This window comes from Embiotoca jacksoni, unplaced genomic scaffold (assembly GCF_022577435.1).
Source record: "Embiotoca jacksoni isolate LCO1_2020_lvr unplaced genomic scaffold, fEmbJac1.0.p SCAF_7, whole genome shotgun sequence".
Taxonomy (NCBI): domain Eukaryota; kingdom Metazoa; phylum Chordata; class Actinopteri; family Embiotocidae; genus Embiotoca; species Embiotoca jacksoni.
In genome coordinates, this window is record NW_027185425.1 from 6,660,257 (window position 1) to 6,679,254 (window position 18,998).

Sequence of the window (18,998 nt, forward strand, 5' to 3'; positions counted from 1 at the left end):
TATGTGGGTTCCAGCTTACCTGACAAATTGTTTCCTACCTCTATACTTCCAGAGATGAACTCGACATCTTTCCCTCTCTTCTGTAAGAAAGCTGACAGCTGACCTGACGGGGAGGACAAGCTATTGAGCCCTTTCTCTGAAAAGGGGTCTTCAGACCTCATTTTAAAATGTTTTTCTATTTCTTTCCAAAGTGAAAAATCTAGTGACAATTCAACTAATATAACAACAGGTATATAATGGCAAATTAAATCCTTATATGAAGACCTTTGTGATCTATCCAAATTGAAATGTTATGTTATCAGGGTTCAGACAGCTTTTTTTAACAGTTAAGTTCCATCACTGTTTAATCAGCATCAAAGTGATGCTTGTAAAAATAGTCCCAGGCTGGGCACAAGATCAGTCCCTCATTCATTCATTCATTCATTCATTCACTACGTACTATAACAGACACTCCAGCAAACAGCACAACCAACTTTAGTTATTAGTAAAGTTTAACTTGAGTAAGTTTAATTTCGTTAAACTGTTTCAAAGAGAGGGCGACACAGTGCCTGTGCAGTAGTTAGAATTGTGGCCTCACAGCGAAAAGGTTCTGGGTTGTAATCCGGGCCCGGGCCTTTCTGTGCGGAGTTTGCAAGTGGGTATAGATAATGGATGGATCCTTCAAAGAGCTTTGATTATCAAAGACTTTCAAACACGAGCAAATGTATAAACTTTGTTAAAGATGATGACCGTTGATAAAAAGCAACTTTCTTTGAGCCAGAGTAGACACTCTTTTTTTTTTGTCAGTAACTTTTGATCTAAATACGGTCCACACTTCATCTGCCCTCCTCTGACTCCTGTTACAATTTTCTCTTTCATGTGCAACCAGCGCAGTTCATCAGAATCTCCTCCGTTCACCACATTTAGACTACTTTTGGCCGTTCCCCCTCCACTGTCACATCTTATCAATCATCCTGCAAAGCAAACAATACTAATAGGCTGTGCGAGCAATTGTTCTCAATTAAATATGTATGAATACACATGAATGAAGTCTGTGTGAATGCATATCAGTAGACAGCGAGGGAACAGAGGCCGTGTAGGTCGGTGGTAGTGATTGTTATCCGGCTGGCTCGTGGAATTTGGCAGAGGGGCAGACGCTCATGAGCAAAGAGAGCGTGGTCTTTTATCTAAAAGGGTAACTGGGCCACGGCATCACAGGAGGGGTACGATCTAACTGGGCACCCTCAAGTGTCACACAAGGACAGTGGGAACAGTAATGGGCGGAGGGTCATGAATCAGAGAGTCTTGAGGCTGTGAGGGAAAGCTCTGCATGAAAAATCAGGGCTGATGTGTGAACGCACACGGGTTAAGTAGACATAATCCTTCAAATGTAATACATATAGTCCAATAATTAGTGGAACTGGAATAATTATGAACGATTTATTATTTTGGTCATTGCTCTGGTTTGTGCCACCGCCTATTGGCATCATTTAAAGCCAGCAAAAGCCAACAGGGATTGATATCCCCCCCCCCCCCCCCCCCGCCCCTCCTTCATGGTGGAGGCTTACGGGGACCGTCTTTTTTGCTGACAGCAGTAGCTACAGCAGCAGAAATTAACAAAGCCTTTCAGTTTGCTCCCTGTTGAATGTGATGCGGAAAAACTTTATGTTTGCGCGCGTTGAGGCTCCAGACCACATTTGAGTGGTGTAGCGTATGTGGTGATTACCCACATGCCATCTAGAGTATATGTAGAGTGCTCTATGTGTTTGTACTCACAGTGCGTGCGTGGGATTGCCAATTTGAGGAGGTTCAGCTTGATCATGGTTTCATACAGCTTCATAGTCTCCTCTCCTGTTGAGAGACATTTACACACACACACATATGCTGAGCATTTCCCTTTGTTTGACAGGGAAATGTCTTTACTTCTCGTGTTACCCCGCCAGGTTTCATTCAAATTAGACTTGTGGTATCTTTCATATCAAACCCATCAAGATCTAATAACAATAGAAACTATCAGTTATTGTATGATAAGAAAAAGTGAGTTAGCCAAGTTATAATGAGTCCCCGGTAGATCTGTCTGTTCACCCTCATCAGTAATCTCCCCCTGAATTGGGAGGGCTGAGGACACAGGAAACCACGTTAATTAGTCTGACAGCGTCCTGCTCCTGGCCGAGTTAAACATCATTAAGATGGACAGCGGCGCTACTCAAAAGGTAACACTCATATATTCTGTGACTCTACTCTGCTGTGGCACAGAGATTTTAAAGGTTAGAGATAATGTATGGAGTTTATTTGCGACACCACGAGGATGACGTTGGGCGGGAATAACAGGCAGTAAACGTCCATTATTAGTGTGTTTATTGTGTTAGAATCATCCCGGTTCAACCTACAATTCCAACACTGATTACTGATTTTTACTATAGTGCACTTGACCCTTAACATCAATTGACAATTTTAAATATTTGCTTCAGGTGATAAGTTACAAGATAAAGCGAGGTGATAAATGGCAGTACACTTCCAGCAATCATCATATAAAAACCCAAACAAGACACAAAACAAAACGAAAAAAATAAATACAGACGTCGTTCAAAACATTCACATTTACAATATTCTTCTTGGAATAGTTGCACACAAAATATATATGAAGCTGTATCAAAAACTGTAACTTCATCTTTTTTTTTCTTTTGAGAGTAAATCAAACCTCTCTGCCGGTGTGATCAGGTTAAACCGATGGAGATGACTGGAGGGAAGGGGGGAGCCTTGGAGGAAAGCTTTTGTAGCGAGTGAACTAACTACAATATACTCACGCACCTACAATACAGATACAAAAAAAAAAAAAAAAAAAAAAAAAAAAAAAAAAGCCTGCTCAGGAAGAAAAAAAAATGCTTAAGTCCAAGAAAAGCACTTTCACAAAGAGTTGCAAAAACTCTCCTCGGGAAGATGAAATCAATCCCTTCTCAGGTGGGACAGATGGTAGACACAAATGCAGCCGGTGCACATACCTGTATAATCTAACTATGTCAATGCCAAATACAGTAACTTATATTACTTTCAGAATCATCATTATATTCGATTTTTCTTATTCATGGACAAAACAAAACAAAAAGACAGAAGCAGAGAATCCAGTCAGGTGCCACAAATACCCTGACTTAATATACAGCCACCGCACAGGCTGGGATAACTTATGACGAAGGATTAATGTGAACAATAAGACAGATCCACTGTCGCTCTGCGAGTTACAACCAATATAATCTTCTCATGGGACATACCGTATTTTCCACAGAGCTTAACGACATGACACGAGTCAGATTTAGCAGCTAACACATGTTCGCTCGTTGTTTTCTTGAACCTGAAGGTAGGAGTCGCGTCAGACATCGAGCACATTCGGTGAAATCAAACGCGGAATGTCTTAAGCAGCCACGCGGTCGGGTGACACGGTCAACTGTTAGATCCTGTATTCGTAGCAGTTTATCTGGAGAGACAGACTCCGGATAGCTCAGCTCCTTAAGACACCGTCTTACACCGTCTTAAGGAGCTGAAGACGTGACAATTTTTGCGGTGGAAGACGGCTCGCGGGACAAAAATGAGCGAGCGGGCATGTTTGCAAATGAAAACACGAGGGCATGCGTTACGGTCTGTTTCTGCAGAGAAGAACTGCAGCATGCTTGAGTGTGAAACTGAGGTTCGGTATACGTGTCCATCAGTATGTCGTGAAGTGCATTCAACAAGCAACCGTTTGTGTTTTGGAGCCTGTGACGATGAGCAGATAAGCAGCATTGGGCTAAATATGAAAAGGTTTGTATGCAGCGGCTGTAGAGCGGGCGGGTACCGTAAAGCTTGTCGAACACATCTCAACATGTATAGTGTGAACTGAAAATTAAGACATTCGTAGCCGAGCTCCATCTCTTGTGTATAGCCTTTGGGAGTTCCTCTGGTGGCGTGTCAGTGTCTGCGGGCTGGTCGATACATCTGGGAATTGATCCGCGGATCAGTTTATCTCTTGGGTCTGTCGATATCATCGATGGCCGCCAGGAGTTTCTGACGAGCCTTTTTGTTTATATGCGAGCCCAGACACACGTTCACCAAGTTGGCGAGCTGCTTCATGGAGTACTCCTAGCGTGAAAAAAACCAAAAAAAAACACCACACAAACAGTCAGAAAATAAAACATGAATGTCAGACTTTACCAGAAATGCACATGTTCACATTTTTAGCTTTATCCAGCAGCCCGCTGCACCGTCTCACCCTGTGGTTCTTGATGAACTGCTCCATATCGTTCTCAGTCAGGTAATAGGCCTTGATGTAGGTTTCAACAAACTCCTTGTCAGGGATAGGTCGCAGGTCGGTCAGCTTCTCCAGCTTCATCAGGAACTGTTGAAAGTCCAGCTGCATCAGGGCCCGGCCCTCGTTGCTGCATTTCTTCACATTAGCGTAGCTACAGCGGAGGACCGAGGAGAAACAAGCGGTTAGCACCGGACTGAGCAATCGGGTACAGGTGGGCAGCGGCTGGAATACATTTTGATTCATGAAAGTCATCACGGGTTGGTCATCCATCTCTGGCCTGACTTTTGTGTTTCCTGTCATACATTTTGCACACTTGTAAAATCCAACCAACGCTCGTCGTCCTCGACAATCCTGCATTGCATTTCTCTGGCAAGCTGGCAACTGTCTAAACCTGGACTGGTTCAACGGACCACCATACACAACCCAACGATTGCCTTTCCAAAGTGCTCTGAGTGTACAAGGTATCCAGGCGATTAAAAGGTTCAAAACAGTCATTTTTCATTCAGCTTTGCACGATTACGTGTACTGAAATTATGGACGAGAGCTTGAATCAATTTCAGGAATTACCAAGTAGTGTTTCATCTGAAATTCTAGGTTAACTTGTCTGCTTTTGAATGAGAAGGTCATGTTAACTACTTGCCTTCATTACTCCCCCCTTCTGCCTTTCACCGTGAACTAATTATGCATTAAAAACTGTTTCAGCTTGCCTTGTGCCAAAGTCTGTTCATTTTGGTCAAAATGACAGAATATCAAAATTCTGTCAAAATACCAGCAGAAATTTAATATTTCATTAATATGGGAATGAAAAGAGAAGATTTGCGAGAGTGTATTATTTTAGTAACTAAATTTTGTACAGTTGAATGATGGGTAATTCCGGCAATAACTGAAATTGCATGCCGAGATGTTTGTTTAACTCTAAGTTGTGGCAGTGGCTAGAATCTCTATGGAAATAAGTTCCAATAACTTTCACTGTTTGTATTTATGTCTTTGTGAGTCCATATCCCGTGTCGGATTGTGTCTGTGGGATTTTGCTTTGGTTTTCGTTCTGTCCTCTGAATCTTTGGACCAGCGTGTTCTGTGTATATTATTGAATCAGCTCAAAATATGATAAAACATTAAACTCTGTTGTGTGGCAGCTACTGTATCTACTATTACACTATTTTCTCTGATTAAATTTCAGTGGCTGGAATTTTCTTTAATAATGTGGGTGCCGAGGCTGGACCAGTTAAAAAAAAAACCTGCTTTTTATGATGTTACAGTGATTTCCTGACTCCCGGGTGCGTGTCGCGTCAGGAGAACGGTGCGTGTGGGCCAGAGCACACGTGTATCTCAGTGCGCGAGTGTTTCTGTTTGTGTTTCATGTGTTTGGCAGCACGGACTGTTGTCCACTGGCAGGTCAGAGTCTGTGACATCTCCAGTACATTAGCGCGCCACACAGACAGGTATGCTCTCTGTAAACTCTCCCCCTGTCTCATATTTCAGCTTTTCTCTCTTCTGTTTCCATTTTCCTGCTGTCATCTCTTCTCTTTTCTCGCTCGTCTGCCTGTCAGGCCTGCTGGAGTTTTTTTTTGGTGCAGAGTGTTTGAGCTTCAGCTCAGAATGCAGAAAGGGGCATTTTTGCGAGTCTCTGAGGGGAGACGAGCGCTGGACAGAAAAATTGAATAACAAACTGAAGGAGTCGGAGTCCAAACAAAAAAATATGACCACTCTATCTTGGTGTGCCAGAGGGGGTGGCAGATGTGTGTGTGTGTGTGTGTGTGTGTGTGTGTGTGTGTGTGTGTGTGTGTGTGTGTGTGTGTGTGTGTGTGCGTGTGCGTGCGTGTGTGTTGGAGGGAGAACAAGGCGAGCGGCAGAAGTCTGCAACAGCATCTTAAATTTACCGAGCATCACATTCGTAATGGGCCATTTGCTCATTGGAAGGGGTTCTAAAGTTCTCTTACGCAATGAGAGGAAAAGCGCTCAGCAAAATGTGTGGAGAGGTAAACATGTTCCCTTTTTTCTCAGAGGATGAGGGCAAGCGTTCCACCTATGCTTCATATCCAACGTTTGTCTTAAAACACTTGGAAAGCCCAAAACCACTTAGCGAGCGTTTGTTTTGAACCTAAACCGCTTTCTATGGTTGCCGTTACAATCCCACGAACACTTTTGGTGTAACCTGCTTTAAATTAGCAGCCAAAGATGACTTTGTTGTGAACATCAGGCTCCTTTCTTCGCAGTGAAATGTATAATTGTCAGCTGTTAACTTGTCGCTTCGTCGCCCCGCTGCCGCTCTAACTCAGTGTTGCTGTCTGTCTGATCAGAGGGATGCATCACACCTCCCATATGAAAACCTGGTCTCTGAGTAAAAAAAACAGCAAGCGGCGAGAGAGAGAGAAAGAGAAAAAAAAAACCACTCTGTGATGTTCTGTCACCTATCATAACCCATATCTCCCGCTTACTAGGGAGAAAGTGGTGAAATGCATTTCAAGGGATGTGTCAAGAGCATTTTGCGGTTTGTGTGAGTGGCCTGTATAAGGCGATACCGTGATGGGCATTTTGGTGAGGCTGAAGAGATGTGACTGACACAGAGGGTTTCCAGTGTGAGGAAAGGAGGCGATGGCAGGAATTTTGAATGCTTTTTCTCGGAGGATAACGCCAAAGGGACCTGGCAACGGAGTCTTATGCAGCGTAGGTAATTTCCTCTGTTCTTCACAGTGTTTGACAACATGTTTTGGAAGGAATTTTTCCACTTTTGTTAATTTATGATGTGCAGATGTTTAAGATTCGGGATCATCTCGGAGAGAAATAAAGAAAGACAGTAAAGTGAGAAAGAGTATTTCTTTAGAGGATGAAGGGGGGGGGGGCTCCAATCACTGTGACGCAATCCCTTAGACATGCTGGTAGGTATCTGTACACGACACTACTGACACAATTTATGACTGTAACCTGAGAGTAGGAATGACAGACAAAACAAGAAAAGACAGGAGCAGCCTCATGTTTTAAGAAATAAAACCACCCCTCCACAGGTCTGCCCTGTATTTATCTTGGTTACACTACTTCTCTGAATAATTCATCATTCTAACACGCAGACTAAGAAATCTCTGTGTTTTTCTTTCACATTTCATTCCTCTTTGCAGCGCAGTGTCACCCAGTATCAACTTAAAATGCTGCTGAGGCATCCAAAAAAAATATTTAATGCATTTAAACCTTCTGCTGCAGCTGACTGAGGATTTACTGTTCTGACTGTCTGTGTTATTTACTGGTTTTAAGATGCTTTTTTAAAACAACTTTATATTCATGAATAACTGTATTCAATCAGGTGAGAACTGTTACCCGAATGGCATAATTTCCACAGAATACCACGATTAAGACACTTGGGCTGGGACACAGTAAAAACATTTTCATATAAAGGATGTTTATAGTACATTTGACCTTTAGAACTTTGTTTTGTTGTCTTTCATTCATTAGACAAATGACAGCTCAGACTCTTAAGACGTAAAGAGATGGATGTTACTCGTGGGGGGAAAGCCAATAGCGTGACAAAATAAACTAAAGACAAACTGCAGTCTGTTGTACTCTTAACTGGAGAAACTAAAAGTCCACAAAGTCATGCTCAGGTAAAGTTACAGGAACTGCAGGCAAACTTGACTCAACTCCTGCTGCCACTGAATCTGGCTAAAATACCTAAAAGCTGAATTTGACATTTTGTAAAATCTCTGTCCAATAACTGAGCTGCTTGTGAATCCTTGTGACTTTTACTTACAAGCTGCAGTTGGCTCATAACTCGTGTTACAAGTCCCTTCATCACAAAGAAAGAAGAACCTGTCCGTCAAGTGCAGGCTGGATTACGTGCTCACGCACATGAAGCCTTTCCTCAGCTAACCTCTTATTTTTTGTCTTAGTAGACAAACTTGTCCAATTAAAAGTTTGCAACACACTGCTTGGAGTCACGCTTTCATTCAGCAAGTGAGTGAGGAAATACTGTATTGTGCACAGTAAAAAGATGCTTTTCTCCACAAGGTTTTACAATAACTCGTAGTGACAAAAAAAAAAAAAAAAAAAAAACTTCAGCAAAAATTACCCAAGGCTGAACACGTGCCCGTCATGTTCAAGAGGTGTGTTATGACTGTCTTACCCCTCGACAAGAGTCCTGTTGGCCAGGCGGATGCAGTGCTCCCACAGGACGTTGGAGACAGGCAGTGGGATGCGCACATGTCTGGAAACATCACCCAGCCGCTTGTTAAATTGCTCAAATTCCTGGAAAGGTGGAGGAGAAAGCAAAGGTGAACATATTCAGGAGTAAACTTGCAGTGAAAGAGAAAGAGGATGGAGGGTGTTCTTCAGTGGAAAACCAATAATCAGCCTGGAATTTATTTTATGTAATCAGATTAATTACTGATATTTAGAAAAAGATAAACTAAACTTGTCTAACAAAGACATATCTGAAAAAATAAAGGTAAAAAAACAAATTAGTTTGTGTAAGGTATCTAAGAAACCACAACCGACGTTATATATAAGACGCATCCCTACACGACTACATGCACGAACAGATCTAAAGAGGAACAATACCTCTTTAGATTACAAACTGGAAGATATAAACAAATTTAAATCTTCATGAACAACACTATGTCTGGATTTCCTCGTACTCACTCTCGACTAGACAATCTTAACTTGGAATGATGTTATAAACCTACCTCGTGTTGTGAGGCGCACAACCGAATTATTAACTGTGAAAAATAAACTGCATTTTGTGTCTCTTTTAACTCAAACTTTAATCATTCAACATACAGTATGCAATCTAAAGAGTGACGTAAGAAAATCAGATGATTCTAGGCTAAATTTGTGTTTTTGCAAAAGTGACTTTTAGAGTGGTCTGTTATAAATGTACTTTAACGAAGCTACTTTAATGATAGTGCAGTCTGGTCTGGTGGACACACAGCATCGTGATACAGTGAGGAATGCGGGGGCAGGAAGTACGAATACACTAATGCTGAATACAGTCAGGTGAATGAGAGCTCTTAACAGTCATCGAAACCCCTCATTATTTTTAATTCACAGTAAACCTTTAAATACATGAATCTCACTGTTGTTGGTGTGATCAAATATCTTATACCCAGTAAAAACAAATAGGACACTAGTATGAGTCTCGTTAGAACGGGCCTCTAAATGTTCTTGGTGTTATGTTTTAATGAAAAGATTAAAGAGGAGATATCCCAGAGGAAGATGCTGGCTGCAGGACACAAAGATGTACAGAGCAGTTTTGGTCACATGAGGCTCGCAGCTGCATGTGCTGTGTTTGATGCTTATTGTTTATATATGAGCTCCAGTTATGAACTCACTGCACCCCGAGACATTCAATTGTGGATGAAATTTATACAATTAGGATATTATGTCGCTGTTTATGGGAAACAAACTGCAGTACATAAGGGCCATACATAAATATGATGGATGCATCTCAAGGACGTATGTGCTTTTTTTAATGTGTATGTCTCTGATTCAAATTGCATTGTATTAAAAAAAAATTAAATTAAAAAAAATTAATTTTAAGGCATATGTTGCAATTAATTTTGCACCAAAAAATAAAATGCTATTCACTCACGCATCAGTCTCACAATAATTTCTGACTAGAGCATTTTGTCAGTGAAGTCATTCTGATGCTTCTGCATTTCCTTGCCACTTTATATGCAAATCAGTGCCATTGTCGAGTTCATGAATAAAATATTCTGATGTGTGCAGTACAAAAAAACCATTGCACAATCTTTTCAGTCAGTGCACATAACACAACCCATAGGTTTTATGAGTTTCTGACATGTTGACAGGAGAGGCTATTAGCACCTGACGGGATAAAGTACATGCTGGGTGCAATACACACCATGTCAGTCCATCAGCCGGACCCCCTTAACAAAGTAAGGTGTTTAAAGCCGAGTCTGCGATTTCCCCTCAGGTAAACTGGCTCATAAGATCAACTAGTTACCTTAAATGCAAAACACCGAGACAAACATCTAAAAAAAAAAAAAAAAAAGGTGAGTTCTTCATTCATAAGAAAATAACTTTTAACTGTAACTGTATATCGGTTTATGTACTTCAACAACATCTGTTTCAGCAGCAGCTGTCTAAAACATGCTGATGCATACAGTACATGGAGATTTGTCTTGGCTAGGTGCAGCTCTGTTCATGATTTCACACCACAGCCTCAGACCTTTCTGGCTCTTAACGTCAGAGGCAAGTAAAACTGTGTCCTTTCCCCCCCACATGCAACATTTATAATGGAGTAAGTGGCCAGCATACATAAAGACACACATTTAGTGGAAAACTTCCAAAATGCTTCTGGGACCGGTGAGCTCCGATGTCTTTAACAAAGCCGAAACTCCAGGAGAGATGTGCATTTGGCTCCCAGTAGCTCAACCATGTACTAAATTATTCACCCCGTTCCAAATAATTGATATTAAAAGTTCCCTGAATGAATTTTAACTCAGGAGAGACAACAAAGAACTTCACAGTTCTGGAGTTTAAGTAGAATAAAGGCTGATATTTGATTTAAATGACACATGATGTTAGAGGGGTAACCCAGATTGTATTTCACGAGTATGATAAATGCCTGCTAGATAAAAGCAAATCTAATAGCGCTGTTTTGTGACTCATCTTTTTGCGTAATGTGGCTATTGCATTGTTTGGAAAAAGTAATAAACGTTGGGAACTTCTCTTGACTTTAAAATAAACAAGAAAAGAGAGAAAACTCTTAGTCTTGGAACCATCATTTGTATTCAACTCACAAAGTGTAGAGTCTTGGTGGCATAAATGATGCAACAATCTTAATGAGGAGATGTTTGCATATTATCTCTAGGAAATGAGAGCAAAAGCTGTTGCAACAATGTCTCCAGCCTCCTTTCTGAACAGAAGCTGAACGCAGCACCAATTAGAAAAAAACGTTGAGCTTTGTGACCAATTTGTTTTTAACTGGAAACCTTTAAAGATGCCCTCATCAATCTCTTTACATTAACGATGACCACATATACATCAAGAGTCACTGGAGGTCACAAATCCACAGATAATCATGACCTCACACTGTAGTTCCCCTCAGCTTTTCAGAGAGCCTTGGAGTCTTTCAGCTCCTCGTTTTGGTTTTCAGTGGAGCATCATTACTATTTAACTATCGCTCAGTGAATATACGAGTCTGGTGACGCTCCACCGAGGATTGCTTGCAGTCGCTGCATCGTAATAGCAGTAGGGCTTGGGCTAAATTTGAAACTACTGGAGCAACCTTTAACCAGTCGGTGTTGACCGCCATATGATGGAAGTTGTGCACAGAAACTCAGCAAGCTATGAACAACAGAGCTCCCCTCTGAATGTGATCAGAGTGGAATGCCATGTCAGTAAATTACCATTTCAGACTTAAAAATAAAAAAAGTCAATCTTTGTCCTCAATTTCTGTATATTTGCTAGCTTTGCAACTTATCACATCATTTCATGTAACTCTACCACCGCTGCTATTATTGGAACTACAACAACACTTTAACGTGATCCCATTTAGCCACTTCCACTGGTCACTGATTGGTCCGCCCTTCAGAGTGGGTGACCTAACCTTCATGTGAACAGGGTTTCCAGACTATAATCATAGGTTAGGTTAGGTAGTTACTTTATTAATCCCAGAGGGGACATTTTTTCGCTACAGCAGCATAGCAAAGACTGAAGCTGTGAACAACAGGTGGGCGGAGCCAGGCTAGCAGCAGGCAGCTGATTCCAGTGTAAAAGCTCTGGTAAAGTAACTAAAGCTTCCTTCCCACCACGAGATGGCAGACTAAGTTAGTAACTAGCTGGTGAACAGATTAAATACTGGACATGAATTTGTCATGTACCTACTCCAAATAAATGCTCATATTGCTCCTTGTTTGCTGGATGCGTAAGTAACAACTTTACAACTTGTTTCTTTAACCCCATTGGGTCCAAAATATCAGTGTGTGCTGCTATATTGATTCCATTGTTTTAAGATCCAAAACAGTCATATCAGTATATTGAAAGCCAGTTCATAAATGATGAACCAACAGTTTACCACATCACATGTAACATCAACCCACACCCACACATTTCTTATGCAATGTTACCTTCAATAGGACGTCCACATATACATTGTGCTGGGACATTATCTCCCTAATGTCCCATTTAACTCCGGCCATCATGAGCAGCATCTGTTCATAGTCGATGGCCTTGGCTGCCACGATCCAGTAAATCGGTTTTCGTAGTTCACTGGCTGTAGACACCGTCTGAGAGGGGGAGGGGAGGATAAATGCACGCGTGTTAAAGGTGTGTATCGTTCAACATGTTCTTATGAAAGCACTAAACGGTGACGAGGCAAACAGGAAGTCAAGGTCTCCTCCAGGATGAACGTGTCATGGGTTGCCCAATACAAAATTGCATTAATATTTCCGAGAGTAAAATCATAGGACAAGACATTCATTTAATGTTTGGGGGAAAACAAACCTGTCTGTGGACATGAACCTTTCAAATGTCAGGTGGACAAAAAAAAAAGAAAAGGAAAGAAAGAACTGCTTGTGTGGGTTTGAGTGACAAGACAATTTTCGCCTTTGCGGATTGAGAACAGGACTAAATACAGGTTGCAGTTACAGCCATTGGTTCTGAAGAGAAACAGACTTTTAAATAAAACAACATGGCAGAATAGTGGTTACAAATATTGTAAAAGAGAGCACAACAAATGCCAGAGAGACTGTAAATGGTACACCATGTAATTACTACAGAACTGAAATTGAAAATATGTGTCCCTTTTCAAAAGATCTGATAGACTATTTTACGAAGTATAAAAGTCCCTTTTCCATTGTGGGTACAGCTTTTACACGACTCTACTCACCTTTGGTACCAAGTACATTTCTGGATTTCATTCGTGGCTCCTAAAAGCAGCATCGTTACTATAGCAACGCTGCAAGAACCACAGTGGCGTCATATTCATTGCGACATGTCTGCGCCTCCTCAGTTGACCACGGTGCGGTTTTGTAGGTTTGCCCTGAATCAAGTTGTCTAGTGAATAAAAAAAAAACTGCAGCCCCCTTACAGGAAAAAAAACAACAACATGAATTTGATGTGCAAAAACTCGCGTGAACTCATGTCCTTCTGCACAAAAGTGAAACGTTTTGAAACATTTTCACAGTGTAATGTTTGAAGCCCATTTAGATTCCCATGTGAAAACCTTCCCACATACTTTCCCCATGTTACCATATGTTTATCTGTTAGGGCCTATAGTAGCTAAAATGGCAGGAGGTTGCTGGATGTTGTGTGTCGCAGTGAATTTGACGATTATGGTCTGCAGTGCTATTCACTAAACCTTTAAGCATCAACTCAGCTCACTTTAAACCTCGACAGAGGTGAGACCAAACATAGCACAAGGGATCAGCTACTGGCCGCAACTTCTGCCCGATAAAAATAAACAAAAATGTGAATAGAGTTAAGCCGAGTTGGTACCAGCAGTGGAAAAAGGGCTTTATTTGTAAAAGATTGATGAAAACTGTCATCAATATTTTAGATATCACATAGTCCAAGCTTTATAATCAGGAACATGACAAGGTTGCAAAATAATCCACTTTTACATGTCATCTGGTTATCATACTGATTTAAGCTAACATAAAAGAACCAATGACAAAAGTGAATTTTTTGAAAAATTATGATCTTATTAAAAAAAAATTAATAAATGACAATAACAGTTTTAGTACCATTGCAGTGAGATGTTTGGTACAACCCAACAACTGCAGCTGACAGCGAGGGCATGATCAAACTGATCTAAATGTTCAGGCAGGTGCCTTTAGAGACAAGGTACAAGTGTAGAAAGTATACAATACCTGGGAATAAAACTGCTGCAGGAAGGGCTTCTTGGCAGCAGGCATCATTGTGTCCAAGTGGGACTGGAGGGACTCAAATTGTTCAGCCAGAAACACACTGAGGAAAAATAAATAAATACCAGAAACAGCCATTTAATTTAGCTCTGTGGAGGCCATTCAACATGTTCTGTTGTGGAACATAACAAAAGGCAATTGCTATTTCTTGCCTTGTGTTTGTATTAGTCAAGAGTGACATATCTATTTGCAAAAGCTTTTATTACTATTGATTGGATATTGGTTTGATGGCCTGAATTGGAGAGACGGATAATTGGAGTTGAGCAGTTGGGGTTCTTCACAAAACATCACCTTTCTGTAAACCTCCATCTCTATTGCAGAACAAGCCAACTGAATACAATAAAACACCTCTTAACATTAAAGCTCAGCCTTGGTTGTTTGACATCTCAGCAGGTTTGGCAGAACACTTGAAAGTTAATCAAATCTGTTATTTTGATTAAAAAATTTCAGCTTTATTTTATTTCTTTACCAATGTTGCAAATCTTTACCTTCAGTGATGCTCACTTAAACTCTCAGCATATTCTGCAAATTGCAAATGTATTATCTGCCGTTCCAGCAATCTAAATTCTCCCCCTGATCAGTACAGTTTAATTATATTAATAATTAGGCTGAACAAATGTTGTTAAAACATAAATTATCCTCTGGTCCGTTGGATCCCTGTTCTGAAAACTACTTCTGACTTCCAAATCTTCAAGTCTTACCTCTCAAGGCCAAGTATCATTTCTGTCCAGAAAATCAAGCAGCAGTTTTTACAATGAATGGATTTCAATTATCCTTGAAAAATACTGAGAGTAAGCGAAGCAGCAGAGTGAGAAACGCAGGACAAAAAAAGAAAATCAATGCAGACAGAACTAATCCCCCCGTTCCACCGTGTATCCAGCACTGACTAAATAAGGACCCTTTGACTCGGGCTGATCGATGGCTCTGAAGTGTTACCGTACACTAAATAAAAAAGTGAGCGAGCAGGTCTGAGTGGTCTGAAGTTCAGAGTTGAGTCCAGAGTTTAACGAGTACGGCTGCTGCGGTACAACAAAAGGAACGATTTTGTGACAGATCCAGGCCACAAAAACTGGAGAATGTAATTTAAGAAAAGAAAACAACTCAACAAGACTGAGCCTCTCCTTTAACGATCTAAGAGCATGGTGCATTTAGGATGTGTCCAAATCCAAAGTCCAAAGTAGTAGGAAGAACTCTTCACTGTAGAGGAAGCACATCTGCTCGGTGATGTGCATAATAATAACCTTTCACATTGTAATCATTTTATTTATAATCTTTTGCATGTTTGTGTGCTGCTGCATGTTCCTGTGTGTGTAACAAGCAGAGTGTGTGTAGGTGCATAACACTATCTTATCATTCACCTTTTAAATAACAGTAAAATCCTACGCCATTTATTCATAAGCAGGTTTTTGTTGATCACTTTCCACGGCCTCAAAATAGCAATGCACCCACAATGCACCTGATCACACCTCATTTCAAGAACAACACAGTGCTCAGATGGGCGCAAGAAGATTCGTTATTTAAACAACATGGGTGCTTGGCGGGTAAATGATAGAGCCTTGGGACTTGAGCTTCATGAGTGGCCTTCCCATCTTGTACTTCCCTTTAAAGGCAGTTTTGGTTTGAATTCACTCACCAATGACCAACAACGTCATCCTTACAGCCAAAGACTCCTACTGGTAGGCACCAGGATATATCCTGTCACTATCATCAGCTACCTTCATGTTCTTTAAGCAGCTGACGAACAAATACAATTCTGGCATTAAGACACAAATAGAGCTATTAAAACCATAGAATGAACTGTATCATTAAAACCACAAACACTTACTCACATCCTACTTAGATCTTTTTAGTATGACAGCAACAAATAGAGAAATATAAGCTATGGTTGAGGGTCTGTTTTTAATGATAGTCTGACCAATAATCCAATCATAATGAGAAAGTATTCAATTATACATGACATTAACAAACATTGCTGATGAGGGTTCAAAATGAAATGTGCCAGTGCTCTCTAATGTCAAAACTATGAAGCCGCTGTTCCCTAAACTTTGACAAACAAATCTTTGGTGTTTCTGTTGTGCTCTTTCTGAACAGGTAATATCACCCATATAAGCCGATTAGATTTAACATGCGGTATTTAAAAATGAAAGTTAATTGATATTTAAGCAATATTACACGCGAGGGTGTGCTTTAACGTGATTATTGGCACAACAGTGATGCGGTCAGTAAGCATCACTGAAGTTACCAACTAAATAAAATATGTAATCTAAATATATTCATATTGTGGGGTAATTCGCTCTCAAAATATAATACTTTTTGTTAGTAAAAAGGGAGGCGGAGTGATATTTCTAGTGATGAGCAGGGTGTGATGTCATGCTGATTTGAGCATGTTCTAAATGCACAGTTGTACAGTACTTGTTGTATAATGTATTTTTAGTGTTTAGTCAAATGAAAATGAAAATGAAAATAATTGAAAATGTGTTCTCTTTTAGATTTCTGGCCATACTGTATGACCACAAACATTTTTACAAGCCAACTCTTCTAAAGGATGATACCCAGTGCTGCACAAACACATTTTAGATGCACAGGATTATTTTTTTGTAAAACAATCTGATTCATCAAAAAAAAAAAAAAAAAAAAAAAAAAAAAAAAAAAAAAAAAAACATTGCAGGCTGCAGCTCCTGGTTATCACACGTAAACACGACACCCAAACAACCACTTGAAGGATGAACAACCACAACAGGAAGATGGTCAGTTTACTGAACTCTTTTCTCAGATTTTTGCTCAGAGGTTCCTCACACATCACTGGTTTGTCCACTCTAATGTTAAACTACTCGAAAAAGTTTTTTTTCCCTCCAAAGACGATGTTTAAAATAGCATATGCTCTGATGTCAGAGGTGCTCGCAGGATACACGAAGGTAAGCTGCCTTTTCTAATAACACCTCTTCAGACAGAAAAAAAGCTTCTCATGCAGGTCTGCCCAGAATAAGTCTGTGTCCTACTCCCCAGAGAATCTCTTCCTTTCAAACTTTACCCAGGAAATATCTTCACCTCTGCACTTTTGCTCTTTTACTTTCATTATTCTTCGGAGCTTGTTGCCTGCCTTCAATACATGAAAAGCATTTTGTGAAAGATCATAAGCCTATTCAGCATTTTTGCAGCGGTGTTGTCGGAGCCCCTGGTTTACAGACTTTCATTATAAAGCTGTTGTACTCTGCAGACCTCTCAGGGTTCAACAGTTGTCAGCACTGATGATAGCTTGTCCTAATTATGCATGAGGGCACCAATGTGTGGTGTGTGTGTGTGTGTGTGGATGCAACCGACAGAGACAGAGTGGGGGAAAAAAACCACACGTGGAGAACAAGAGGAAGAAAAGTAAATCAGCGAGGGAGTGACTACGAGTTTAACACCAATAGTAAATTAAAGGAGGAAAGGGAGGCACGGCAGAGCTGTCTGCTGAATGACATGATGACCATCCTGAGGTGAGGTGATGAGCGAGAATCGGCCTCAAGATCTGACTTGATCAGAGTGAATGCTTTGATGAACTTTACTGGTGAGTTACATCAGACAGGTGGCTGTATAAAACAAGCACTGATGTTGTAATCACCAGATGGGATGATGGGATACATTTTTATTCATGCCAGAGAAATAATGTCCAATACTGACAGGAGTTGTGTTATTTAGGGGTGGGTCATGATTTTCACATTTGTAAATCATAAAAAATAGAATTTTTGATGTGACTGTTGTCTATATTTTCTCTTGTTTTTAACATGGCTTGGTTGTAATGCCTCACGTCTTGACGGCCGTCGAAAAGCACATCAGCGATACCACCACCACCCATGATCAACAAACAAAGAGCGCCGAGCAGATGGTCCATCCGAACATCAACAGTCAGATGTTAGACGTGCAAAGCAAACAACGGCACATATAATAAAGATGGCCACTAAGTTTCCCGTCAGGTTCGTCAAAGACTAAAGCTTGATGGCATTTGTTGAGCCAGAGTTTACGGTGAGAGAGAGTCTCTCTTTTTCTTTGTTTGTGTATCTTTATATAATAGTCGAATACTTCCCAGCCAATATCAAACAGTATTTTTGCTCGAAATACCCATCGCTACGTGTAATGTATAATAAGCCTGTATATAATCACTCTATTGCACATCTTATGTTGACCCGATGATTTCTTTGCAGTATATAATGATTCAGTGTGCAGCTATTTCCAGTGTTTTGCTGAAACTACTTACAGAGACTCCGTGGCCACCACCCTCTGTGCCAGCCCGTACAGGGTCCCACTGTTAGTGAGGACCACCAGCTGACTGAGATGGGGGCTGGGCACCTTCTCCTTCCTGTCCTCCGCTGGGCCATGGACTCCTGCATTCTCCCCGACAGCCTCCTGGAAGAAACAAAGACGGACGGACAAGTTAGCATGCTGAGGCTGAAACGCACAGTTGTTATCCTCCAGCTTGTTCAGTTGTAACAGAACAAAAACAAAGACGCCCTTGCAACTTAAATAAGGCACAAAATGACTCGCATACAATAACTGAACGTAGCTGTATTTGCATTTGCAAGTCCGGTTATTAATATGATTTGAAGAAGCACAGAGACAACTGTAATTTAAATAAATCTCTGTGCTGCTACTGTGCACAAGTATTGCAATACACTTACTCTCACAGTCAAGCTGACATAACAACGATGAGGGTGTGTCCCTGTGTGGAGGCAAAATCTGAAATTCAATCAACGTTATGGAACTCAGTCACATCCAAAGCACTCTAAAATTCTACTGACCAAACACTCCTCAAGCGCTGGCATTTATCTTCCATTTGATATATTCCAACACACCTCTCTATCCAGCAATCCTTTTATCCC

The 18,998-nt window shown here is 40.7% G+C and overlaps 1 protein-coding gene across 3 annotated transcripts in view; it reads right to left on the bottom strand.

Annotated features, from left to right (window-relative positions):
• Positions 1-2,320: 2,320 nt before the first annotated feature.
• Positions 2,321-18,998, bottom strand: part of vps50 (VPS50 EARP/GARPII complex subunit) — a 104,276-nt gene continuing 87,598 nt past the window's right edge. For all 3 annotated transcript variants that reach the window (XM_069176308.1, XM_069176309.1, XM_069176307.1), the window contains 6 exons: positions 18,377-18,525; positions 14,086-14,182; positions 12,343-12,501; positions 8,376-8,497; positions 4,223-4,412; positions 2,321-4,092 (listed from right to left, as the gene is read on the bottom strand). In XM_069176308.1, the coding sequence (XP_069032409.1) occupies positions 3,973-4,092; positions 4,223-4,412; positions 8,376-8,497; positions 12,343-12,501; positions 14,086-14,182; positions 18,377-18,525 (837 nt within the window). In that variant the 3' untranslated portion in view covers positions 2,321-3,972. The remainder of the gene's footprint in view (positions 4,093-4,222; positions 4,413-8,375; positions 8,498-12,342; positions 12,502-14,085; positions 14,183-18,376; positions 18,526-18,998) is intronic.